The sequence below is a fragment of the Corvus hawaiiensis genome, chromosome 2 (assembly GCF_020740725.1).
Source record: "Corvus hawaiiensis isolate bCorHaw1 chromosome 2, bCorHaw1.pri.cur, whole genome shotgun sequence".
Classification (NCBI taxonomy): domain Eukaryota; kingdom Metazoa; phylum Chordata; class Aves; order Passeriformes; family Corvidae; genus Corvus; species Corvus hawaiiensis.
The window spans coordinates 47,765,798-47,792,876 of NC_063214.1; the positions used below are offsets into that span (position 1 = coordinate 47,765,798).

At 39.0% G+C, this 27,079-nt stretch overlaps 1 protein-coding gene across 2 annotated transcripts in view; it reads left to right on the top strand.

Annotated features, from left to right (window-relative positions):
* The first annotated feature begins 7,210 nt into the window (after positions 1-7,210).
* The window catches only part of RNF17 (ring finger protein 17), a 40,845-nt gene continuing 20,976 nt past the window's right edge, over positions 7,211-27,079 (top strand). The window contains exons 1-19 of one of the 2 annotated variants that reach the window (XM_048295757.1): positions 7,211-7,322; positions 7,681-7,767; positions 8,356-8,447; positions 9,124-9,182; positions 10,156-10,211; positions 11,477-11,576; positions 12,671-12,751; positions 14,146-14,243; positions 15,037-15,208; positions 16,556-16,632; positions 18,898-18,972; positions 20,119-20,210; positions 21,729-21,890; positions 22,468-22,660; positions 23,095-23,260; positions 24,594-24,784; positions 25,348-25,486; positions 25,946-26,099; positions 26,824-26,939. In XM_048295757.1, coding sequence (XP_048151714.1) covers positions 7,691-7,767; positions 8,356-8,447; positions 9,124-9,182; positions 10,156-10,211; positions 11,477-11,576; positions 12,671-12,751; positions 14,146-14,243; positions 15,037-15,208; positions 16,556-16,632; positions 18,898-18,972; positions 20,119-20,210; positions 21,729-21,890; positions 22,468-22,660; positions 23,095-23,260; positions 24,594-24,784; positions 25,348-25,486; positions 25,946-26,099; positions 26,824-26,939 — 2,100 coding nt within the window. In that variant the 5' untranslated portion in view covers positions 7,211-7,322; positions 7,681-7,690. The remainder of the gene's footprint in view (positions 7,323-7,680; positions 7,768-8,355; positions 8,448-9,123; positions 9,183-10,155; positions 10,212-11,476; positions 11,577-12,670; positions 12,752-14,145; positions 14,244-15,036; positions 15,209-16,555; positions 16,633-18,897; positions 18,973-20,118; positions 20,211-21,728; positions 21,891-22,467; positions 22,661-23,094; positions 23,261-24,593; positions 24,785-25,347; positions 25,487-25,945; positions 26,100-26,823; positions 26,940-27,079) is intronic. The other variant, XM_048295758.1, reaches the window with a different exon arrangement.

Here is a 27,079-nt window from a genome sequence, read left to right on the forward strand (position 1 = left end):
CTTACAAAATACTTTATCCTATACTCCATTCTTCAGCAACATCCATCCTAAGAGTTATAGCCCATGTAAGCCTTCTTCTACAGCAATCTCTGTGTATTTCTAATAATTCACAGCAATTTTTACCTTTAAATACAAAGGATAAAAGTGAATACTCCTGTAATTTGGAGTAATTTTTCCTCATGTATAATTATCAACTTCAATTTTATGCTCAGCATCATATGAATGTACTAAAAGATAGCTTTTACACCAATAGAAGTTATTAACCACACATTTCAGTTATTATTCCAGAAAAAAATGAAAGATGAGGCAGACAGCTATACCAGCCAAAATAAACAAAAAATACTTTCTGCTCATGATATTTTCTTGTGTTTTTAAAGGAAGTGAAATTTAAAATACAGGTCTTTTTCTTTTTTTTTTTTTAATTCCACAAAAGCTCTGGGCTTATTAATTCTCATGTGCTGTATACATAGCAGCAATGCTTTACACTCTTTCAAACAGCAGATGTGCACCCCAAAAAATGAACAATACAAAGATAATTTCTGGGAACAGTCGGTACAAGAGGCATATATCCATATATTTCTCTGGGCCCACAAACATACTGTTTCTTGGATTTTTAATATTATGCCTTGTGTAGACTGAAAAGCAAAACCCTCACAATCCTGTGAATGTGCCCCACTTGCTTAGCAGTCATTTTAAACTCAGATTCTCCATTTGTCATTGATTTAATTCCTTCTTTTTTTATGCATGAATAACACAAAAACCTTAAGACACAGGGTACCTTCTAGTAAAATATTTTATCTTTCCTAGAATAGCCAGAATTAATTTGATAGTAATTACAATGACAGGGATTGGAATGGATGTGCCACAGGGTAGTAATCCTGTTCTTTCTAAACAACATCACTTTTATCAGCAAAGCAACAGAATTCAGAACCAATCCTAACAGCCATCCAACTCCTTTGTTTATACTTTTTGGAGAAACATCACAAAGAAACCAAAATAAACAAGGGGAAATGATAATCATCATGATAATCATCATGATAATCACTAACTAACTAGCTCAAGGTCCAGCAAGGAGTTAGTGGAGGAATATTGCACTAAACTGTCATTTCAGCAGTTTCAATATTCAAGCTCATAACTATCATAGAGCCTTATTAACCATAGAAATAATCTATACTCTTCCCTCATCACTACCCATTTTCAATGCATTATGAAGAAATCTAGCTAGTAAATTCTCTAAATGCCTTCTTACGACCAACAATTGTCTATGTGTTGGTTATAAAAGACAAAGAAACGAATGGTTTTGTCTTATGGGGAGATCGAGTAAGGGACACCAAACATGAGCAGCTCAGGGGGGATGCTGAGACGTTTATACAGGTGCATGAGGTAAACATTGCAACAATCTGCTGTGAAGGGAATACTGTTGCATATTTACACCTTGAACTGCTGAAACTTTGTGCACAGGCACTGAAAAAATACTGCTGATCTTTACACTTTCATTTTGCATAGGTGATTCCAAAAAATCTTCTAATGAATTTGTTTCTTAACAAGAGAACATAATTTGTCAGGAGTACACTTTACCATATGACCAGGCAGAATTTTTGTTGTGAAATCAAATCTCTTAAAGATTTTAAGAACAAAAGAGAAAGCTTGGTTTGCCTAGAGACAGAATTTAATCTTCAATGAGCCTAACAGTGGTGATCTGCAGAAAGATTTCAACATCTCTTATACCTCTCCATGCAAACAAATGCAATTGCAAGACCCCCAAACCAACTTCAGTGCCCACACAGAGGCTTCAGTCAGATCCCATGGGATACAGCAATCTCTCTATTTGATATTCATGTCTGCATGGGACCCAAATCTGTGCATTGCTACAGACATACTGAATTTCAGAGACGGAAAACTGAGGTCAAAAAAAGATTTTCTGCTTGTTTAACAAGTCTTTATTTACAGATACCCCTCCTTATACTGTGTGGTCAAGGTGCATTGTAGTCTTTTCAACAGTAAATCAAAATTGGGAATGCACACTCAAATCTCACTACTGGCTGGACCTGGAGAGATGGAGCATCAATAGTCTCACTTCTGTCAGGCTACCAGACCCAGCAGCTGAATACAATGGACCAGGTTAATTCACAATTCCGTGTCTGGCTGCTACTTCCCTACATGCTAAAAAAGCACGGAATTTAAACAAATAGTACTGTGTTATGCTTACAGTAAAAAGTTTGTAAGAGGAATTTTTAAGGATGAAAGCTTGATTCATGCACTAGAAGTGTGGTAAAAATCACAATAACCCTTTAAATTAAACACTCTTATCCCTATGAATTTTGTCATATTTTTACTACTAATATATCTGAAGACAGAGCAAGCAGATTTCCTACACTGTGTTTCAGACAGACAGAAAGATTCTCTAGAGAAAAGAGGCAGTGTCATTTCAGCACCAATGCCACAGAAGTGCCTAGGACCAAACTGTCCACCATTACACTTACAGATAGTTTGTTGGTTTTAACCAACAGGGTGGATGAGAAAAATATATCTGGCATACTCTGCAATTAATTTCATTCATAGAAAATTAGATAAATAATAGCTACTGAATATAAGCACCACTACTAAGTGGTTATTGGGTAGAGGTACTACTAAGCCCATGTAAGAACAGCCACTGACTGCATTGTTAAGTGCAAGGCTCCAAGGCTCTTGGTAAGAATTATGAGGGAACGAAATGCTTACTCAACAGCAACCTATACATCCAGCTCACTGATCCATCCAGTGTGGTGCCAGAAACACTAGTGGTACCACAAGGACAGGGTGAACACACATCTGGGACAAGAAAAATGCAAGACCATTCCTTTCAGCAGCAGAACAGGTTTAGATCAACACTAACTGGTCATAAAAAGTAATTTTAGGCACAGCGATAAAAGCAATGTAGTAAATGAAGATAAGTAAGCAATAACTCTTTTACTTGAGTGACTGCTGCCAGACACTAGAGCTGTAAAAATTAACTATTTATCATGATATAAACTTCACTGAAGAAAATACCAGCTGTACTATTAGAGCAGAAATTTTGCACATTGAGTAGATATAGAAATCAAGAAAGTACATACTGGCAACGAAAAAACTGATGATCATGGAAAGTCAAATCTCTTTCACAGTATAAATTACTTAAATCTGTGATACTTCAGAAAGATAATTATAAGTACTGTGAGCCAGTAACTGTGGGCAAGGAGTTAAGATTAAGTACAGTTCCCTCAGGTATCAGTATGTCTATGTTAGGCCACCACAATGTTTTAAAGTTACTCATCTAAAGTGTAAACCTTCAATTGTTAATGTTACGCAATTTATGAAATCATACTTGCAATACACCTGCATAACCCCTACCTACAAACTTTACTGAATTGTGTCATTTGCCCCTGCCTGCAGTAATGTAACAGGTATCCTTCCTTTTCCAAACACACATGGAACCCCTCACATAGTATCTAGAGGAAGACTCTTTCTGCTTAACACTTAATCGCATAGCCATAGTACCGAAAAAAGTCTAATAGCAATTACATACCAAATAACCAAGATACACACTTGCAGAACCTATCATCTAAACCACAATTTTTTAAAAAAAATTAAAACAGGACAGTTTTGGTGCATTTACTAATTAAATTTTGAAAGCAGAAATTTTTGCTGAGAAAAGGCATGACACAGACAATGAGAAAGGAAGATGCAATTACGCATTTGAAGAAATAACAGATGGCTGGAAAGATTATCAAGAAAACATAGAATCATAGAATAGAATCATAGAATCATTTAGGTTGGAAAGGACTTCCAACATTGACTCCAGCCTCAGACTAATCACCACCTTGTCAACTAGACCACAGCACTATGTGTCACATTCGGTCTCCACATCTACGGATGGTGACTCCACCACCTCCCTGGGCAGTGTGTTCTAATGTTTGACCACCCTTTTGATGCAGGAATTCTTCCTTATGTCCAACCTCAACCTCCCCAGTGCAACTTGAGGCTGTGTTCTTTTGTTCTGTCACTTGTTACCTGGGAGAAGAGCCCCCACCTGGCTACAGCCCCCTTTCAGGCACTTGTAGAGAGTGATAAGGTCTCTCCAAGCCTCCTTTTCTCCAGGCTAAACACCCCCAGCTCCCTCAGCTGCTCCTCACAGGACTTGTGCTCCAGACCCTTCCCCAGCTCCGGTGCCCTTCTCTGGACACGCTCCAGCCCCTCAATGTCTTTCTGGCAGTGAGGGGCCCAGAACTGAACACAGGATTGGAGGTGTGGCCTCAGCAGTGCCGAGTACGGGGGGACGGTCACTGCCCTGGTCCTGCTGGCCACACCACTGCTGATCCAGGCCAGGATGCCATTGGCCTTCTTGGCCACCTGGGCACAGCTGGATCATGTTCAGCTACTCTTGACCAGCACCCCCAGGTCCTTTTCTGCTGGGCAGCTTTCCAGTCTTCCCCCAGCCTGTAGCGCTACACGGCGTCGTTTCGACCTAATACATCTTGTCAAGCTGCATTTGACTATGACTTTAGAATACAACTGCAGAGTTCACACCCAAGCCGCCAGTCTGTCCAGCAGCATCCTTCAATCGCAGCGTGCTTCTCACCACGCCGAGAGCGGGTGCCGCGGCCGAGGTGCCGCTGCCGCCGGCGGGCGGGCGGGCGAGCGCGGCCAGGGTTAGCCCATGCTGCCACCTCGTGGGGACACACGCGGGACACACCGGCCCTCCTGCTGACACACCGCCGCGTATGACTAGGGAACATCGGTGATGCTCTCTGAGCAGCTAATGGCACGGACACAAGGCGTTCCTTCCTTGCAGGAAACCTGCTGCTTTTTCAGGAATGATTAACCGAGCTGCCGGTTTTGTCTTCAGATTTTCAGAGTGGTGTGAGTGCAAAACTGAAGGGATGATGTGTATGTTTGTTTATTCTCTCAGATATAGGCTGACAGAGCTATAAAATCCCATAATACATCCATGATATATAACATAACTTTTATTTATATCTTTTTAATTCTTTTTAAAGGCTTAGAGAGCAGAATGTGAAGCTGTTTTTTTAAATTTTGGCGCAATTCATAAGCAGAAAATTATAACTCGAGCATTTGTTGCTGTTGGTCACTTATTTATTAAATGGAACTAAAACTTAAATATAAGCAATGATGAGCTGTCTTCCTACCAAAGAGCTAATTAGGCCTAATTAGCCCTCTCATAGCTAGTTGGACAATCATATTCTGCTGGTTTAGACAATTTAGGTTTCTAGACTGCTTTTTAGACAATCATGTTCTCCTGGTTTAAAATTGCATTCAGACCTCTATTCAAGACAAACCTTCCTATCATTTCCCTTTCTCTGCTACATCCACAGCAGGTCTGCCATCACCAATCCTACATTTTACTCCTCAGCTGTTATTCATTATGTTCTTAAGAAGCTGTTTATGAGTTAAATTTTAAGTGGGAGCTAACACAGAATAAGGAAGGTTAAGACAAAATTTTGGGTGCACAACCCTGTCCTCACATTTGAAGCAGAGGAAGCAATTTCCACAGCTAAATACATGTTGAGGAAACACCTGAGATTTTAGCTTCATTGCAAAAAGTAGTTGGAGAATAGGAGAGGAAAGATGATGGGTATTCATAGAGCAGGAGAAGGGCATTTAGCTCTTATGGGACACAGAGAGAGAGAGAGATTATTAATTTGTTCCCTTCTGAGGGAAATTATTTACAAGGCAGGTCAGTTTGAGGATAATTTCTGGAAATTCCACCCCTCACACACTCATCAGGCTCATTCAAGTGGAGGTAAACAAAACCAAAGCAAACTTGTTTGATTTGGGTGTTTTATCAAAAAGTAGATGAGGCCCTACTCCATAGAATTGCATAATTTTTGAATTTCACTGCTCCTTTCTGCATGCTTTCTTCTTCATTACCCCTGAAATTCTTCTCCTGCCCTTTCAGCAGACAGGACTGTAGTCTCTCCTCTTTTGACTCTTTTCTGTTTGCCTTGGCCACACCAACTGCAGTACACCCTGTTATTAAGAAAACCTTGAGTAAGGTTTGTGTTTCAGCATTCCCTGTGCCCCCTATCAGTGGTACATCCTTCTTGATAAGCTTTGGTAGCCTCCCCCTGGGTCTGAGCATATCGAGCCCAAAACCTTAACAGGGCAATTCTACCAACAAGTATCTTATCTTTTTAACACCTGGACATCAGTAGGGGAAAATCAATGTATTTTTAATTTTAAAACGTAACCGTATTTCACTAGAGATGCTTAAACACAAGCTGGAGAGTATCATGCTACATTTGTGACAGCCAAAACACGAGTGGCAAAACACTGCAAAAACATCTCTTACTTCTTCAGAGAGTAGCGAGAATGCATGCAGAATAAAGTAACCCCAAAGCACGGACTTAATGGCTTCTAGTCCAGTATTCTGGTTTTGGCTTGGGCAGAGCTAATTTCCTTGACAGTGGCTGGTACTGGGCTGTGTTTTGGATTTGTGCTGAGCAGAGTGCTGATAATACAGAGATGTTTTTGTTGTTGCTGAGCAGGGCTTGCACAGAGCCAAGGCCTTTTCTGCTTCTGTACTGCTGGGCTGGGGAGGGGGCTGGGGATGCACGGGAGGTTGGGAGGAGACACAGCCAGGACAGGTGACCCCAACTGACCCAAGGGATGTTCCAGACCATGTGACATCATGCTCAGTGTAGAAACTGGGGGGAGAAGGAGGAAGGGGGGATGTTTGCAGTGATGGCGTTTGTCTTCCCAAGTCACCATTGCATGCGATGGGTCCCTGCTCTCCTGGGGATGGCTGAACACCTGCCTGCACAAGGGAAGCAGCGAATTAATCCCTTGCTTTACTTTGCTTACATGCGTGGCTTTTGCTTTCTCTATTAAACCGTCTTCACCTCAATCCATGGTTTTTCTACCTTTTACTCTCCCGATTTTCTCCCCGATCCCACTGGTGGGGTAGCGAGTGAGGGTCTGCGTAGGGCTTGACAGCTGGCTGGGGTTGCACTACAGGACCCAAAAAACACACTCCCGCCACCGCACGGCCGCTCCTCCCACGGCCCACGGCGGAGGAACCCGGCCGGGCGCGGCCGCCCCGCCCCTCGCTCCTGGCCGCCATTGGCTGCGGCCGCCCCCGCAGGCGCCCCGAGCCGGCGGCCATTTTGGCGCGCGAGGGGCTCCGTGAGGCGGCGCGAGGAGCGGGCGCGGTGCGCGAGCGGCAGGCGCGCCTCGGGCCCGCGGGAGCCGCGCGTCCCTGCGCCCGCCCGCAGCGCAGCGGGGAAAGGGCACCTCTCGGACAGTGGCCAAAAAAAACCAAAACGCAACCCACGGAAGGTGGTGAGGTCGGTAGCAGTCCTCAAGGAATGGAGTCGGGGTCGGGATATGTGGGGGATTGCAGACAGGGCGTGATCCTACAGTATGGAGATACCACCGTACTGGGGATACGTGATCAGGAAGGAGGCTTGAGGAGCAGTAGTGGCAGGTGGGTCGGGGGGGAGCAGCTGAGCAGTGCAGAGCACGCTGCTGGTCTCTTGCATTTAGGAGATTTGCTTTTCAGGGAAGAAAATGCATACTTTATATGATATTTGTGTCTGCCGCTTTCATTTTGCTATTCGCAAAGTGGTGTGAACCTGTAGTATTGGCTCAAGGGATGAACTGGACTGTGTTGTAAAGAATTTGTCTTTTTTTTTTTTTTTTAAGGTCAGGCACCATGAGTGGGAATGAAGAGTTCTCCTTGTTGGCTGGTAGTAATAAAGAGCTTCCCAGAAGTAGAATGAAACACGTCAGGTGTGTGAATTTTGATGTTAATATTTTTAAGCTCTGGTAGTGCAATTGCCAGGAAATAGAAGTGAGAAAATGTAGAAAGTAATGTTTGTATTCTGCAGGGTTGCAAGTGACTCTGTTTTTATGTGTTACATATGTGAGTAAAACACGCAGTTTGTGAAAAGTTTCAGTATTTAGAGTAGGATCTTGGAAAGAGAAATTTTAAATGCAATTTGGTATGCTGTCAGATACTGTATCATATTGGTCTGTATGTATTTTTTACGAGCTGGCACTGTCAATTTATACAATATATTTTAAATAACATGAATGTGATTAAAACTAATTACATAACGATTTAGTTAGCTGAAATACGGCATACCTAACAGTTGTAGTATCACTTTTATGTATGATGAATTCAGTGTCACAGAGCTAAACCACTTTTCCAGTTAAGAGAAGGTAACAAATTTTTTGTGGTGTGTTTTGTTAATTGCAGCTTCTTCATAATGTCATTTGGTAAAAGTGGATGAGCTTCATTCTAAGAGAGCTGGAAATAAGAATCAGTTTCCTACTAATATTCCTTATGATTCTAAAACTTTGCTTTTACTTCTGAAGGCAATCTCCTAAGGTACTAGAAGAGCATTTTACAGAACCACATCAGAGAAATGGTGATTTGTGTTGTATGTCAAAAGCTCTTAGTGCAGAAGGTAAGGCTTTGGGATCTTTTTACCAGCAGTTTTATTGTGTGCACTAGCCACTGTTAATTTTTATTTTATATTGTCTGTTAAGGACAGTAGATGGACTCCTAGATTTGATTAATACATTGTTTATTTACTACTTACCCAGTAGTTAGCAAGAATAATCAGTACCTTTTGATTCCTTTCCTGCTGTTTTTCTTGACAAAGTGATTGACAAGTTTGTTCTAAAAGAAACCTTATTTTTCTGTGTTTTTCTGCATGAGTAACTTTTTCTAGGAGTTGAAAAATTGCATGGGATGCACAGTATTTATGGGTGTTTATGAAGCAATTTTCTCCTGTACTTAACTATGCTTTTTGAATGTGTGGGGGATTTTGCCTTTTTGCCTTTTGTATGTTTATCCTGTACTGAATATAGCAGCAGCATAGTATAGCTAATGATAACAGATAATGCCCTAATCAGCACACACAAGTCAGTCTTTGTAATTCTCAGCTAAGTCTTCTATCTGTTTATCTGGACTTCTGTTCCTAGCTCTTAAATTCTCTCATTAAAAAAAGTCAGGGTTCTAATTCCTGTTGATTCAATGAATACTGTTTAGAAGACTACACTGGTGATCGTGTATTCCTATTGTCTCATGGATTAGGAGGGCCCTACAGGAGTGGTTTTTTTCTTTGCTTGCTTTTACAGTGTTGCATGGTGATGGGAAAGATGAAGACACTGATTTGTTTTGTTTCTCTTCTCCAGAAGTAAGTTGATCTAAAGCTTTCAGTTCAATAGTCACTGTGGTGGTTGAAGTAGCAATATTACAGGATGTTGTGCATTTTCAGTGAGAGTGATTAAAGCAGGCTCAGGTCCCCTCTGAGCTCCAGGCCTACGCTTTATGACCACGTACATCCCCAGCAAGTGCTTGCTAGCATTTCTCATTACACAGTGTTGCTGTGTAGTGCATGTCAGATCTCCAAAGCCTCAGTTAGGAAGGTGTATTTTCACAATTCTCATTAGTGCCCCATGTTGCCAGATCTGTTCCACCCTCTTGTGTGCACACAGTGTGCAAGAAAGCATCTCATAAATACATACATTTTCTGTCAGCTCCCACATGAAGACTAAAAGATACCAAAAAAACCAACTTCACTTTGCCCAGTAGTGCATAAGTTACGAGTTTTTTTGTTTCTGCATTTTAAAAAAATGCCTTCCATGTGACTTTTCTGTGCTTTCTGGCATGTGACACATTAATGCCATTGTTTCACAGAAACTAGTATTTTGGACAAGCATGAAATGCCTTTTTCTCTGTTATAAAATTCAGATTCAGCCTTTGTCACAAAACACAAATGAGTCAGATCTTTGGCATTTAAGCCCTGCAGTTAAGCTGTGTTGAAAAGGTACACTGTAGAATCCAGTTCAGCAATCCAGTATGTTACAAGTTTTGCATAATAATGTGGAAAATACTAAGTGCAAACAGGAAATCAGGATTCCTTTTACTTGGAATGTGTTTTATTTATCACCAAGGTGCACTTATGGCTATAGATACTCTACTTGGAAGCTCTTTCCTTGGACCTCCTCTTGTACAATTTGACAGCACTTACTTTGAAGCTTGGTCTCGTTGAAATGATGGGCATGGGTGGGTGCTGAAGGTGAAAACAGGTTTATAGAACACCTTTTCCTGGGACTTGGTTGTAACCCTGTGTTTGAACTTGCTTTCCTTTTCACTTCTGAATTTAGACCAGGACAGACTTTAAGCTTGGGCTGTGTGGCAGCAGCTCAGAAAGACAAGCAAGGTAAACCTTTATTAAATCTTTTCATGTCTTTAAATGCCAGCCTGGGGGAAGACTTGACCAAGTAAGTGATTCCAGACATTTTCCTTGGGCTGTTGTTTTTTTAGTGTGTTCTTTAACCTTTACTAACATGTTGTTGGTATGCATGTCTGGTACTGTGGGAACACATTGAGTACAAATACTGTTTCATTGAGAGGCAGCAAAAAACAAATTGGTTTGGCTTGAAAATGTATGAAACTGAAAGTTTTAAGCACTGTAGTAGATGGCTGATAAGGGCTCAGAGGGAGAGAGATCTGCTGAAATGCCAGGCTGTAGTAAGGAGGACTGTGCCTCCTTCCCACCACCACCTGCTGATCCCACTGCACCTTCTGTTTCGATAACCAGTCACAACTATCTAAAGATTAGATGCCAGGAGTATTGTGGTACTGTCAAATCTAAATTATGTTCACTTGTTTATTTGCCTAGGCAGTGTGAACCTGCAGGAAGTGTTCGACTGGGTGTCTTTCCCCCTGCAGTGTTACTGCTGTGGAGATTAATGTCCATGCAAATAAGGATAGTCACAGATAATTCTTTCAGATCTGTTTTATAAGGAACCTGTTCAGAAAGGAAGATGTAGGAAATTTATCTTACAAGTTTGGTGCATGTAATGTGCACTGCTAACCTTGCCCAAAGTGAAATAGAAACTCAAGATTTCATGTATGCCTGTCAGTCTCTGCAGCAGTGTTCTCCAGATCCTCTCCTGGTTGGTCAGATGCAACAAACTGAGCCAAGGAAGAACAACACAAGGCTTCTTTCCTGGAATAAGTCTGGTTTTTGCAGAGTGGTTTTGTGAGAGTCTTGTCAGCTGTTGCAGAAGAGCAGCTGTGGGTGATCATACAGTAGAATTTAAGAGCCTTCTTAACTAAATGGTTTTGGTATCATTTGTCATGTATTCTAAAGATTTTAACAGCAACAAATGAATCCTGGAATATTCATAGTTGCACATTTACTCTCACTGAGGATAAGAATCACTACCAGCTACCAAGGTTTTGTTCAGCCTTGCCAAAACTGTCAAATGAAAAATAGCTACTTTTAAGGGGATTATAGTAAAAGATTTTTTTTTTTTTAAATGGGGTTTCTGCTGTATGTGTGAATTCAACTGCTACAAAAATAGGTGTGTATGTACTTAATGATAGATTTTGAAATATTTGTGTGTAAAGTATTTGTAGGAAGTTGGATACTTTATTTAAAATGCATTGGTCTTGTCTTTAAAATTTTTTTGTTTGCAGGCCCTTCGATCACAATACCAAAGGAAAAAATGTTCAGCACCCGTTTTCTTCCAACAATGGGCTGAGTGATGGATCAGCTCTAGCTCCATCAGCTGACATGGTGTGTTAACATGAAATTTGCTTAAATTCTCACTTGGGTTTGTATATGCATAGTTAATAGTACGCTTTGTAAAACACTAAACCCTGCAGCCTTAATAGTTGTGCTGTTGTTCTGTCTCATCACAGAACTGATGTGCAGCTACAGTGTTCATAAAATAACTTGACAAAATGAGTGCAGCTTAGACCCCCCAATGAGGTCGTAGCTGAAGACTGTTAGTTCTGTTCAGCTGCTGTGAAACTATGTATTTTGAATTTAGCTTTTCTTAAAAGATACCCCTTCACAACATTTGAGTTGGGGACTTCTTTGTTTTTAAATTTGGGGCATCTGCAAGGCTCATGCTTACCTCCTTGAAGCAGTAATTCAGAGCAACAAGGTTGTTGGATAAATGGATCTCTCTTTAAACCTTCTATTAAGTTTGCTAACCTCGTCTTTCTGCATGAGGTTTGTGAAGTTTTAGACCAGGAGATGTAAGTTGTGGATATCTTAAAGTGACTGGAAAGGAACTATACATCCAATGCCAGTTGTGTTTTCTTCTGTGGAGATTGCCCTGTATACTGACCATGAAAAAATCAGAACTTGCAAATGTCTGATGTGATTTCTTAGGTAGTTTTGTTACAGTGCCCATTAAAGTTTGAAAGTGGTTTTCTTGTATCGGTGTAATTCTGGGAGCTAGCTACATTGGGGGTGCGGGGGTTCCCCAAGTGATATTCCTAAATATTTTACTTTTGTTCTAGGCTGCAGTGTTCCCATTCTTCAATCTTCCATGTTTTCTTTTCTCTGTATCAGTAACTTTATTTTGCTTTCTCATGTACTGTTTTGATACGGCTTTTGTATGTGTGAGTATGCAATTAAATTGTTTAAAAAACCAAATTTAGAATCTGTTTCAGAAATACTACAGTGTAAATGTTCTCCGTGAAATTCACGTGAGCCAAGTATTTTGTGCCTGATGGCCACTATGGAGCTGCTCAGAGTCTTCACATGGCTCATCAGTCACTCACATCAAATGCCTCTGTCAAAATGGCTAATGATTATAGACCATCTTCTTTTGTAGTTGTGCAAGCAACTTTTATGTTCTTTGGCAAACCTTTCCTCAGGAGAACAGCACTGGGCAAGATATTGATGAAGCTTTGGGCATAGCTGTTAGTAATCTTGGCCACTTCCATGAGGCAAGCAAGGTGGGTGAAAATCAGTTAAATCATGAAATATTAAGTCCTCTCCTAGAACTGAAGGTTTTTATTATGAGTAGTCACACGTTAACACACTATTTAAATGTGCTTTTCCTACCTTTGTTTTGATACCTGTTCTTCAGCTGGTCATGTTACTTCTGTGAATATAGAGCTTTAAAGTCTAGGTACAGCCTGAGAAGTAGTCTGCAAAGGAGTATGTGAGCTTTTGCATAACTTAAAGTTAATAGGTCAATGCATACGTTTAGCAGAACCATATGCAAGCCAGGTTTTAAGTACTATGTTTGTGTTGCCTTAGATCAGGGTAAAATTCAGCTCTAGCTGAAACAAGCAAACTTGATTTTGCTGTAGCAAGTACTCTAACTTTTTAATTCTGATGTGCCTCTGCATTTAAAGGTAGAAAAGATGTTACGTGGGCAACAGAAGTAAAAAATGCAACAGAATATGCAGAAAACTGTAAATCAAGTAATACATTTATATGCAAACCATACAACATTGGAAGAATCCTAAAATACTGGATAGGACTGTTAATAGGTTTTATTGAGGAACTTTTTATCAGTGATAATTATTTAAACTTATTAACACTTCTTAAATGTGCTGTAGAAAAGCTTGCAATTCTGTCTTTGCCGTCTATTTGCCTTTTACTTGTAAGATACACAGTACAGAAGTATTTAATATTTCAGAAGCTTTGTTCTTTTGAGTATGGCATGAAGGGTCATTAAGGCCTGTTTTCCATTCCCTTTCTAACTTGTTCTGTTGCAGTGGCCAGTCTTTCTGTTAAGCAAAGTTGTGTTAAATTCCTAATTCCTAAACTAATAGCATCTTGTAAAAACCTCTCATTTCAGCAGCTATAACGTAATAACTCATGGGTACAATTGTGGTCTTAAAACAGCTTTTCAGCTAAGACTGAGAATTGCCAAAACAATATTGTACTATTGAGATTTTTTCCATAGTCTTTTTATTAAATGTAGCTATAGTGACAAAACAGATGCTTAGCCAGAGGAAGAATTTTTTTGTATTTTCAGTTTATGCTCACAGTGAGTTTTAAAAAACGATGGAAATCTCAGCATGCTGGGTTATGTGTGTATGGTGCTGTGTTTGAATGTCAAATAAGGAAAGTGATAGAGTGGGCCTGAGACCTGTTTCTTGACTCATAGACCTAAAGGCTTCAGGTGAGGAGGGTTCAAACAGTGCCAGCTGACTTTAAGTTAGAGAAAATAAAGGGTTATAATGAGCTTATGTAAGTGGTTTAGTGTCCTTCTGTCTGCTAGAGTATCCATCACTATCTTACTGTTTGTTGCTTCTGTTGTGAATTTTAGAAGTAGTAGTATTGTGAGAATAATAATAATGAAATAATGCATGTTATTTCATACTGAACAAAATAGGTGCTGGACTGCTTGGAGTTGAAAATAAAGCATAAAAAAGACAAAGTTACAGAAGCTGCAGATAGAACACTTGACGAACTTATTACTCTTCTGTCAAGGTAGTAATATAGTTTTGTAGTATGGCATGGGTGAGTTACTTTTATCAAGAACATCTTTCTAATTCAGGTGGAAGATTAAAATTTTGTTTAGAATTTTCTCATAGCATTGTTTTATAGTACCTGTCATTTTTGCCCTTTCATTGTGGCATCTTGGAGCTGATGTGCATGGTTGGAAAACACTAGCTTTGCTGCCTCTGCTCTTAAAAAATAAGAAAAACTAGTCATAATGTTAGTTTTCTGAAAAAGCTCAATTTTGAGGTTTTTTAATACTGTTACTAGTGGATGATAAATTTTAACAGCAGGAATAGCAGGGTTTTTTTAATTGACTTTCTGCACATTTTCAAGCTGGTAGAAGCCCAAGGACACTGCATTTCTTGATTTTCACAAACATATCTTCAGATTGGAGGGAGAGAGGTGTTAAAGCTCAGGTTTCCAGAAGAGCCTCTGAGAGGGCAGTCTTAAGATCTTATTTTAGTAGAATGAATTGTAGAATCCAACTGTTTATTTTTCAGTTGGATGTGTTTGGAAATATCAGGAGGTTTAAATGGAAGAGTGCTCCCAATATTTAATTAATAAATGTCTTTTCAGTGTGAACTCTTTAACTTTTGTGGTTCCTCCTATTACAGAGTGCATTTCCCATGCTTCTACTTTGCACTGTTGGGGGAAGATGGTCCTTGTGTGTGAGATGTAGTCACTTTGTATTGTGTGGCTGGCAGCTGTGTGTTACAGTTCCAGTTTGACTGTGTGTACCCAAGTGCATATTGAATTCTGAGAAGTAATGTTTTTAATACAGGAAAAGGAAATTGTTTGCAGAATTAAAGGAGAACATCAACAACTGCAGTACTACTATTGCAAAAGCTAAGGAAGTCATCGAAGAGAAGAAAAAGCACTTGATTGGTGCCATTAGGACAGCAAAGGAATTAAAATTTTCACGTTCTCTAAGAAACTCTTGTGATCTTGCTAAGGTAGTTACATTCTTGCACTGTGAAATAATTTATTTTTAAGGAATAAGTTCAAATTTGGATTGAAAGTTCGTGATCCCAGTTTGCTGACTTCAGTAGTGGCATTTTTGGGGCATTGTATTCTTACCCTGCCTCTTCACAGACACAGAACTTGTATTTGGTCTTGGTCACAAGTTACAGTCTGGTGACTGATGTGAAGCATAAAAGGTGGTTCTTGCCTTGAAGAGCTCAGCATCTGAAACAGGAGATGGAGGGATGGAGGATGGGAAAACTGTGACACAGTAGTGATCAGTGAAAAGGTGGTGTTTGGATCAGTTCAGTTTCTCAAACCTTTTCCATTCCAGAGCTCTCCAGCCTTCTCACTGAACTACTCCAGAATTCATAGCCACACTCACTTGATCCTCCTGGGCCCAGGCCTTTACTTTTGTTCTTCCTCCTCATCATATCTGCTGTTTGTAGAAACCCATGGTATCTGCCGTGCTGTATCAGACCAGAGGTCCATCCTGTGAAGTCTGTCTCTGGCAACAGAGAGGGAAAGATGCTTGGAGGAAGCATCCAAGAAACTGGGTATTTAGTGAGTATAGGAAGTTGAAGGTTAAGGCTTTTAGTCTCAGTAGGATACATCAGGCTCGTTACACTGAATAAACATTTCCTGATTCTGTCATAAGCTTGTGTAACACCTTTAATGTCAGTGTAAAGCTTGTGGCAGTGTGCATGTGTGTGTACAAATGTGCATTGTAGGTGCATTATATGTACATAGGCATAGGTAGTGTCAGTGAGTTCCACCTTTTACCATTTAAAATGAGGTTTATATAAAGTACTGTGCTCTGTTCTTTCAAAATGTGCTACCCAATTATTTCATTTGGGGCCTTTGTAGTCCTTGTGTTGAGAAAAAGAATAAAGAATTGGTCTCTTCATTCTTTGAAGAAAGGTGCTTTGCAGAATCATCCACCCTGCATCCTTTTGTTACTTTCTATATGAAGAAACTGGGTCTTCTGACCCACAAGAGTTGAATCCTCCCCTTTTTTCTGCTGTGTACTTCCATCTTACCAGTGTGATTTTTTGGGAACTGGCAGCCACCACTCTCCTCACATAGGCCTGCCTCTTTACTTAGAGGCACTTTCTCATTAGATCTTGAAACAAAAGGAATATCTTGACTTCTGTTTATATGCTTAGATTACAGAATCCCAACCATTAGGTCTTAGCAGGGGAAGAAGACATATATGAGAATTAGCTGTTGGCTGAACTCTTTGGGTTTTTACCATAAAACGTGTCATGCTATAGATAATGGGTGTCTGTATAATCTACCTTCTGTATAATGGAAGCTAAGATTGTACTTCTTAATTTCAGATTCTTTATGACTTGAAGTTGCCAGTTGAGGCTGAGCTCTCAAGAGTGAAGAATTTAAAGGAAAAAATACTTTCAAGGTAAATTACTGGAGCGGGAGATATACAGGGAGGTAAAAGGAGGCACTGGTTATCTTAATTACAAAAACTGTTCATGTAACAGTTAAACAGCAGAAATTGAGCTTCTTCACTTTCAGTTGACTGAAAAACTACTACTTCAGACATAAGTATAAACTCACTAAAAATAGGCAATAGCCTTCATGTGAGGCATCAGGAAGAAAGCACATACAATTTGCTGCTATGTAGACAAATACACATGCATTTAAAAAATTCTTGACAGACTTCTGCCACTTCTAAACTTCTCCTTCCCTTATAAGTAGAAATAAATTGGGAGAATAAGGGCTTAATTATTTTCTTAGTGAATCAATTTCTGACCTTCAGGAAACATTAAATGCTTTTTGGAGTGCTGATGTCTAAAAAAAGTTGTGGAAAATACCAATTGCTGTGCTATCCTCACTGGAAGTGACTGATGATTTCTGTAGCAGAAATGAGTAAAAAAGGGGGTCGTAGCTGAAATACAGCTGACCCTATGCAACTTAGTCATAAGGCTGGTCAAGAGTGCTGCAGTTCCTGGTGTATAAAGGCCACACTCAAAAATGATGAAGGGATGGAACAAAGATGGTGCTACTTTGGAACATATTGGGGATCCCGTTATATTTCAGGATGTGGAACCACTCTGGGAATAGAGTTGGGGTGTGTCATCAGATTCTGACTGTCATGGAGAAATGAAGCTTAGCAAGTTGATTTGCATGCAAAGTGTGAACAGTTTTTATAGGATCATAGAATCATTCAGGTTGGAAAAGACCATTAGGATCACTGAGTCCAGCCATCAGCTGAACTCTACTAAGTCCACCTTTACTGTGTATTTAAGTGTAATGTCTGCATGTCTTTTAAATCACAGTCATAGAATGGTTTGGTTTGAAAGGGACCTTTATATGTTGTGTAGTCCAAGTGTCCTCCAGCGAGAAAATGCATTCTCAACTAGATCAGGTTGCTCAGAGCCCCATCCAATCTGACCTTAAACCTTTCCAGGGGTGGGGCATTTACCACCTCTCCAGGCCACCTGTTTTGCTGTTTCACCACTCTTGCTGTAAAAAATTCCTTTTATCTAGTCTGAATCTACATTCTCTTAGGACAAGGGGTAATGATTTTAAATTATTGCAGGAGGCTGTACCAGAAAACTTGTGCCTGGCTTTCTGGAAGGTACTGTAAGGTCGCCCTGGTGCCTTGCCTTCTCCAGGTGGATCAAGCTGTAGCTCTCTTAGCCATATGCATCCAGGGATGGTGACTCAGCCAGTCCCTGGGAGGGTTTTTCCAATGCTAGACAAAAATTAGGATCTCTCCTGTAATATTAATTGAGTTATTGAGTTAGAATATGGATAAAGCAATCTATAAAATCCTCTTTTAGAAAACTTAGGCCCTACCTACCAAGTCATTATTTGAAGATACTGTCAGTGATGAATGACAGTTTCAGAGAAACCTGTTGAAACTCTCCCCCATCTTAAAGCTGAAACATAACAAAAGCCAATTTTTTTGTATTGGAAAATTTTTTAAGAACTTCAGCTGAACGGGGGACAAAGGAGACTTGATGAAGGATAGATATGAAAGTGTTACATGCCTTGTGCCACACCAAAAGTGAAAAAAATCACAACTAGGAGGTGCACAGAAGTTAAGGCATGTGCTGTAGACATAAATGTTGTAGAAGAAAGAGTGGATGCGTTCCTGAAGTGGCAGTGGGAAAGAAGCACAGACAACTGTTCAATACTGTTTACATTTCAGTTTTCATTAATTAAAACTGGATAGAAAAGCTAAAGGTATTTATTTTAGTTATATTCACAGTTCCATTAGCCTAATGTAAAAATGCTTAACAGTTTCTGCTGGTTTTCATTGGTAAAGAAAATAGTTAATAGTGATCAATAAACAGAAGTATATATTTTGGGCTTGAGTTATACTTTTGTTCTTTACAAAGAAAAGAAAATTCTCGTTCTCTGTGCAGAATAATACATTCAACTAAACTGAGTATGGATGTGAAAAATGAGTAAGTGAATGTTACAGTACTCTGTGCATGAGGGAGAAAGCAAGAGACAAGAGTCTTTAAGTATGAACATGAAGATAAATGAGCAGCCAAATCTGTTTTTTATAGGAAGAAATAAACTGGAGTAGATAATTAATCTCTTACTCTGCGCCTCCATGAATATTGTGCTGAAAAACACCATAGCTCTCAAACTGTCAAAGTGATTTAGGTATTCATGTCACCTTCTGTAATACTTGTTCTCTTCTCTTGAGATTGTTCCTGAACACTTTCGAGATTACATCTTCATTAGAAAATTTGGGCAAGATTAAATGGGGCATGACAGGGAAGTAAGTATTTTTCTATGAAAGAGAATAGGTACAGTAATTTACCTGTTCTAGTGGTTAAGTATTTATTGGAGATTAAATTAAAAAAACTCTAGTTGCTTATGGAATTCTAAGAGTATATTGAAGCAAGGCAGATCTTTACATGCTGGTATTTCAGTCAGCATTCCAGTTAGACCAGTTTGTGTTTCAGTTCTGATGTTTTGGTTTTACTTGGGTTTTGTCCAAGTATATTTTGCTGAATCGCTTAAGTTATCCAGATTTTATTTATGCTGTGTACTTTTCAACTTCAGTTGGCATTTAATGATTCAATCAAGGAACTTGTTAGGCTGGAAAAGATGACTGAGTCCAGTCATAAACTTAACACTGCCAAGGCAACGACTAAACCATGTCCCTGAGTGCTGTCTCTACTATGTAGTACATGTAGTAGAGATGTTAGTCATTTCAGCACATGAAAATGCATGTAAGTGTAAATAAATCTCTAAAATGAACAGCAGATACTGCAATTGTAGTATTTCCAGTTCACAGTCTAAATACTGATTGTGTCAAATGCCAAAAGAAATTTAAGATTAACAGAAAAAACCCTTTTAAAATTACAATTGCTTTTATTTTATTAGTCACTTTTTTTTTTTTTTTTTTGCTGTGGTCTTCAACTAATACTTGAGAAAATGGAATGGAGTTGCTATTAGGCTGTTGTGGTTAGTACTGATTATGCTAAAAAAGGCTTATTGCATACTGTAATATTTGAAAATCCTACATACAAGAGTGCATAGTATCTGTTAGTACAAAAGCATCTGATATGCCTTTTGTTTTTCACATGAACTATCTTACCATGTTATGGACATTTTTTTCAAATTGTTTGTACTTGTGGTCTCTGATCATCTAGGTGGGGGCTAGCTCTTGCATGGAACTGTGCCCAGGCATATGTGCTGTGTCTGTGACAATTCTTTGTAGGATTCAGGAGTCATGTTACTGTTTTATGTTGTCTTGGTATTAAAAAACTTGATTCATTTTATTTCTAGCAGCTCTTATGAGGTGTTCTTTTAACATAGTGATACATTCTTAATAAAACATGAGCTTTAACTCGTGCTTTTCTGGAAACAGACTGAATTATATTAATTTGTCTCCAAATAAAATTTTTCCCAAATATAGTGAAGATAATGGACAAGACACTCTCATCCTTGATGACCAGGAAGAAACACCTGATGTCATAATAGAAGAAATACTTGAAGATGACTTGGAAGGCAAGTTTCTTAATACCTCATACTTTCAGTGTTCCACTGTCAGGTGGGATCTTATTTTTGAGTCTTGTATTATGCTGTGTGTTCGGCTCATATGAATTCTTTAATGGTGTCTCTTTCAGTTCCTTTTGGATATTTTTTTGTTCTCTAGCTTACTCTCAGAGAGGGTCAAAAGCACTATCTGCTTTGATGACTTACTTTGACTTGTGGTTACTGCAGTCCCCTTCAGAGTTTGACATTGGCTCCTGGAGAATTCTTTCCTGTCAGTTAGCTCAGCTTCTCGAATCTTCTCCCAGGCCATTGTCCTGCGATATTTGGCAGTACCAGTTAGGTTCCTCAGCTTGTCAGATTCTCCCTGGATCATAGTAGTAAGAGTGTAGCTGACAGGTCCATAAAGGGATCCTTCCCCTCTGTTGGAAGTCTGAATCTGGAGTACCGTATCCAGTATTGGGCCCTGTGGTACTGAAAGTCACTGTCATGCAGGAGTCCAGCAGAGCCTGCTGAGTTGGTGTCCAGGGGGTGCTCAGGGTCTTAGAGGTGCTTTCCAGCCTTAATGATTCTATGATTTGGTATGTAAGATAAAGTAACTGACTCATCAGTCATTGGGGGTGGTGGCCAGGGGTGATCCAGAAGAGGCTGTGTCCCTCTTATAGGTAAAATCTTTCAAGTCAGACTTTTTATTCAGATGCCATTTTATACACTGGAAATGGCCAAGGGAAAGCTTGCCTCTGTTCTGGATGTGGCATTTCCTGGACTTGGAAGCACAGTGCTGCGTACCTGCTCAGATTGTTTCAGATGCCAGATTGTGTTTTGTCTTTTGCCTGTGATGTGTTACAGTTCAGAGATGGCAGTGCTCGAGGATGTTGCAAATTTGCCTGTTTAGTGGGCCCTGGTCAGTCATGCAGGTGACACGGAATCTAGATGATGTTCACCCTTTGCAGTAGCTCTGTGGTATAAAATACTCTTGTAAGAATTGGGTTGTGGGGCTTCTAAAACCCTCCGGCCTATTAACAACCTTTGTTGAGTAGCTTCAGAAAGAGAAACCTGTTTTTTGTATCCCTAATGGAGGGAAGTACCTGCAGCACAAAGGATTTGGATGCTTAGTCACAAGTCCTGTCTTACATAGGGTCATCTCTTGGCTAGTGCCTCAATCTTCATGCACTAACACTGAATAACTGTAGGAAAGTGCTTAGCTTACCTGTTCTTCAAGATAGGAGCCTTAATCTCTAATTTGCTTTCTAGAAGCTTTTTATGTCTTTGTTAGAGGGAATAAAAACTCTGAATTACCCACTTAAATTCAAGCCTTTTTGTTTGGAGGGTAGCATAAGGGAGGTAGTTCAAAAGAGCAATTTCATCAGGAAGCAAACATGGTAATAGTTTGAAACAAGTATGAACAGACTTGTGAGATTAAAATCTATTTGAGGTAATGTTATCATGATTAATGCAACATAAACTCAATCTGATAATATTTGTTGGAGTCACTTGGAGGGTGTTTGAGAATTTGTGTTATGTCTTACTCAGGTTTGACAGAATTGGTGTTTGTAAGCCATGTTATAAATCCATGCCATTTCTATATTCGGAGATACTCACAGAAAGAAGAAGCATTTGCTTTGCAGAAGAAATTGGAAAACTTCTGTTGTAATAAGCGTTCCTGTCTCTTGCCTTCAGACGTTTTGGAACTAGGTAAATGGTTAATTTCCAAAGGTCTACACAGCTTAAAATACTAGCTTGCAATATATATTCCTTAGTATCATATTCTTTCTTTTTTCTCTCCTCCCCCCACTCCTTTACATAGTAAAGCAATCATTATAATGTTCACTGACTGAATAGAAACCATTCTAGAAATCAAAATGAAAGATAGTAATACATTCCTAAATCATTACAATTATTTCCTAACCCACATGTTGATAATCTTACCCATAATCAGTTTAGAAAACTGATGGAAAGTATGTAAACTTTATACATCAGTGGGGTTTTTTTGCCACTTGACTCAGAAGTATAGAAAAATTTGCCAGAAATGACTTCTTGATACAAGCCAAACAGCTGCTAGCCTTAATTAAAGACACTGTGTAAAGGAATGTGGGGGGAACTTCTGGTGGCTACGGTGACAAGGTTTTTACTGTCTTTGTGTCTTTATTGTAGCAGTAGCACTGTTACCCTGTGTGGAGGATGGGAACATAATGCAGAACTGTAATAGTAGTTTCAGTGTGAAATACTTTAAAATACTGAATTTAGTCCTTTTGTATTTGCTTCCATATAGGTGCTAGAACTTTCATTAAGAGTAAGGAAAGTGGAATGTGGTGCCGTGGAACTATCACTGAACTAATTCCTGTAGAAAGTAAAAATCAGAGGAAGAAGCCTTGTGGTCCAATAAGATACAAAGTGTGTGATGTTGCATTGCTGAAAGTGTTTCTGATTGATTTTGGAAGCTCTGTAGTTCTGATTTTCTCAGGGTATGTTTACGGAGAGAGGATTTTTTGTCTGCATTTGTTGTGTGTTGTTATTCAAGTTCTCTACTGAGAAACAAGTCCTTCCTTGCCTTCACACAGGCAAATAACCAGATACAAAATGACTCTGGTTTTCTTTTTGTGCATATTCCCCACGGAAAAAGTGGCATTATATTTAAGTTCACAAGTGTACAAGTCTGCATACATTAAAATATTTAACTGAGACTTGCATTGTAAAAGAGAGCGTGTGAGTACTAAATGCTTAAAGAAAATGCATTTCAGTGAGACTTTAAAATTCTGTTTTATTGATGTGACATTATGCCGATTACTGCAATAATGACTTAAAATAAAAGTCTGGGGTTTGGTTTGGGGGGGTTTAGGCATTGGGTTTTGGTTTTTGATTTTTAAGCTCATGCTGGATTTATTCCTACTGACATTAGATGTGATCCCACTGAAAGGCCTGATCCTGCTACTCTGCAGACTATTGAAACACATGACATTTGTCTGTTTGTGAGGAAGCCTGACCAGCACATTGATGCTGAGCTTGCAGCCGTTCCCCCTTTAGCAGTACAGTGCTCACTGAAGGATGTTGTTCCCAAAAATGAAGTAAGTACAAACTGCTTGAAGTATTTCAGGAACTTCTTTCTTCATAAGATTTATATTAAAGAACTTAAATATGTCATTTAAAATTATCTTATTCCAGTATAAACAGAAGGAAACTCAAGAGTACAGGGGGTATTTTTTTTTTAAGGTTAAATTCTTTTGTAAAAAGATCTGTTGCATTGCTTTCATTGGAAAGAAAACAAGAGCTTATAGCAGTCTGTCTAAAAAAGCCTGTGGGATTACAGACGCATATTTCAGGCTTACATCTCACTGCTCATACTTCAGGCATGCTCTTTTGTGAAGTTCAAAAACAGATCACAAAACTGATCCTCTTATTTCATGTCTGTCTGATAACTATGCAAGTAGTAACTTTCAGAAATCATCCTAACAAAGAATAAAGGGCTTCAAAATTATTAAGCGAATCTCTTCATGGATTGTACTTGTTACTTAAAAATTTTTGCTACCTATTGAAAAATGTTATTTATTCTCTTTCAGTATAACAACAAATAAAGTACTGTCAGCCTTTATTCCATTACAAAAGTAAGGATATATATTGCAGTATTATTTTCTTCAGTATTCACTTTTCATTTGGGCTTGCTTTGTTCTTGATGCATATCACATGGGAATGAACTAAGTCCAATACAGCTGTGCATTTCTGACAGTATTAACTGTTGGTCAGTTTTTAGAGGTTTTTATCAGTGTGATGTTGACTGAAATAACTTCAGGAGATTTCTGGAACAGTTTTCACAAGTGTAGATAAAATGCCTTCCTTATTTGTGCTTTCATTTTTTTCTGTGTCTAAAAGGCATATATTTGCAGTATCAAATGAGGAATGCATTAATTTGATCCCAGAGAAATAAATCCAGACAGGCTTTTTCAGGGTAGATAAAATGTCATACAGCAGGATGCCATGGAGAGCAGGAATGTGGAAATTGATCAAATTATGTTGTGCATTTGTGTAAAGGCACAAGAAGACAAGCTTCCATTTCTGCTCTCTCAATTCATGTGAAAGTCATGAAATGAAACAGGTAAGACAATTCTGGTTTATGTTCTGGTTCTCCTCAGAACAGTCTGAGGAGATCTTCAGGTGACAAATGGTGGAAACTGCAATCCTTCGATCTGACTTAGTTTTGTACAGTTAAATACACGTAGTAGTCCATAACAGAAATTGTATTCAGTGCTGTCCTGGCTACGGACTAGACAAGTCTGACCATGTTCAGTATTTAATCTGTTCAGATGCATCTGTGCTTTCTTCCTTTCTTCTATTTAATTACCATTTGTATTTTTTGTTGTAATGTTCTCTGACATTCTCAGTAACTCTTTCTTTCTAATACAGGATGAAGGTTGGGGAGAGGAAGCAAAGACAAAATTTTTAGAAATGGTAAATAATAAAGTTGTTTCAATGATGGTGTTTAGAGAAGAGGATGGTGTTCTCATTGTGGATTTGAGAAAACCTCCATTTAATGAAATAAGTGGTAACATACCACTGTCTGTCAAGGATGCATTAGTTTTCTTAGATTTGGCAAGGTACGTGTCTTCCTTTAGTTCATGCTCCTGTATGCCGTAACTGATAACAGAATAATGCTTACCAACTGAATTTTATCAAGCAGGTTGCTTTTGCTGTGTTCCATATATTAATGTATGATGTATTAATCTTCAGCAGTATCTGTTGATTTCCTTTTTTCACCTTCACCAATAAGCACCATGCCATACTCATTTGCACTAGTCAGGCTTCATTTAGGTAGGGAGCTTTATTTTAGAAAACGGCAAAATTTATATTTCTGTACAAATATTAAATAACGGGGCTAAAGGAGAAGCCCTTGGTGTCTATCACAGACAGAATACCACACAGAAATGAGCCTGGTATCTGTTTGATTTTGGCGGTAGGTGGTGGGAGAAGCACTACAGATAATTGGCTGCACCAGCTGCAAGAAGGAAAGTTTAAGCTGTACATGTAAACATGAATCAAGTTCTTTTTATAAGATCATTTTGTGGGTTTTTTATGGGAAATTTGACATTTGAATATAAAAGGGTTCCTTTTTAGTTAATGTTGACTGACTTTATTCAAAATTGTATTTTGTTCACCTTAGGTTTAAATTACAGTTTCCCAATCAGTTAGAAAACTGCACCGTCTCACACTACAGTCCGCCGAATATTCCACAAGAAGGAGAAGAGGTCTTTGTTGTGGTTTGTCACATTAATAGTCCAAGTGATTTCTATCTCTGCTTGGTAAGTTTAGAAATAAAGTCTGTTTAGGTAAAACTATGAATAAACATTTTAATGTTGAGCTGTTTGTAGTCCGCACTAAATAAGCTACAACTTCTGTTAAGTTCTGTCACTTGTTACCAGTGGTAGGATTCCTAGAATTAATAGCTGAGATTAACTCCAGCAGTCATCCCAGTTAAATTCTGGGAGTTCTTAAAATCACAGAAAGTTTTGTCAGTTATGTTACATGATTAATTCCTTTGTGGGTGTGCAGTATTTTACTGTTTAGAATGGTGATTGAACAGGGCAATATTCAATAATTGTTAGGCTCTTTAATTCACTTTATGTATTCGTGACCACTTTAATTTTGGAGGGAAGACTGGAAAGTACACTACTAGGAAACAATTATCCCTTTAGAGAGGAAAAAATGACATTAAAAAAGAACATCTGCTGTGTTTATGTGGTTTGTTGCTTTTACTTCAGAGAGAGAGTGTGGAATCTTTAGCTCTTCCAGAGAAAATTCAGGAGATATATAAACATGAGAATGGTAAAAACTTGGAAATTTTCTGCCCTGTTGAAGGCCAAGCCTGCATTGCAAAACACGAGGATGGGAATTGGTACAGAGCACAGATTATAGGTGAAGTATTGATTATTTTGCTCTAATGCTAAGTTGCAGAATCAGATGTGCTGGTAGGTCAGAGTCACATGCTGGATATGAGCAGTAACATACAACCAGTATTTTTACTAGGAAGTCTGATGCTACCAGGTAGCTTCATAAAGTCAGTAGTACTAATTCATATTCTTCTGCTATTAATAGACTGGTTTATACACCTGTCCTTTTTTAAACAGAGATGCAATGTAGTCCATTTTCTAGAGGTTATTGAAATTCTATTACATAACTATTTAAAGTAGTACTTCTCTTACTATTACGGTTTGAACTGCAGCTTTGGCTCTTCCAGCCAAGCTGTGAGTGTATTTGGTGTTGGTTAATAATTCTCCATAGTAATTCTAAAGGGACTGGGGGGAGGGGGGTTGTGCTTGTGCTGAGTCTGTGTTGCCTATATTTGGGCAGTGTAGCATGGTTGTGTGCTTACACATTTAATTGGTGTGTATTCAGTGTGCCAGTGTCTCACTAAGTGCTCACGTGCTAGGGGGCCAAAATGCCAGTGCTGTCATTTCAGGAACCTGAAAGAGCTGCCTTCTAAAGAGCACACGTTTTGAATTGTGTTATAAAAATGCAGAAAAAATTAATACTGGTTATCATATGGCATGAATGTGGGTTTTGCTCTGAAATTCTGGTGCTTTAACCTGTATCAGATACTAATTTTTTGTTACAATAACTTGGGTTGTTTTCCTTGAAGGGCTGCCGAGTTGTCAAGAAGTTCTGGTAAAATACGTTGACTATGGCAACGTTGCTAACTTAACTAATAAAGACATACGCAGAGTAAAAGAGGAGTTTCTGAGCTTTCCAGAAAAGGTAAATGCCTGGATTAAACACTCAAAATTAACAGCATCTCAGTGAATGAGAGGGGAAAGAGAGGGTTGTTCACTTCCTGAAATACATAAAATAAATAAAATATTAAGGAACTTCCTTTTTGCCCACCATTAGGATGTGTC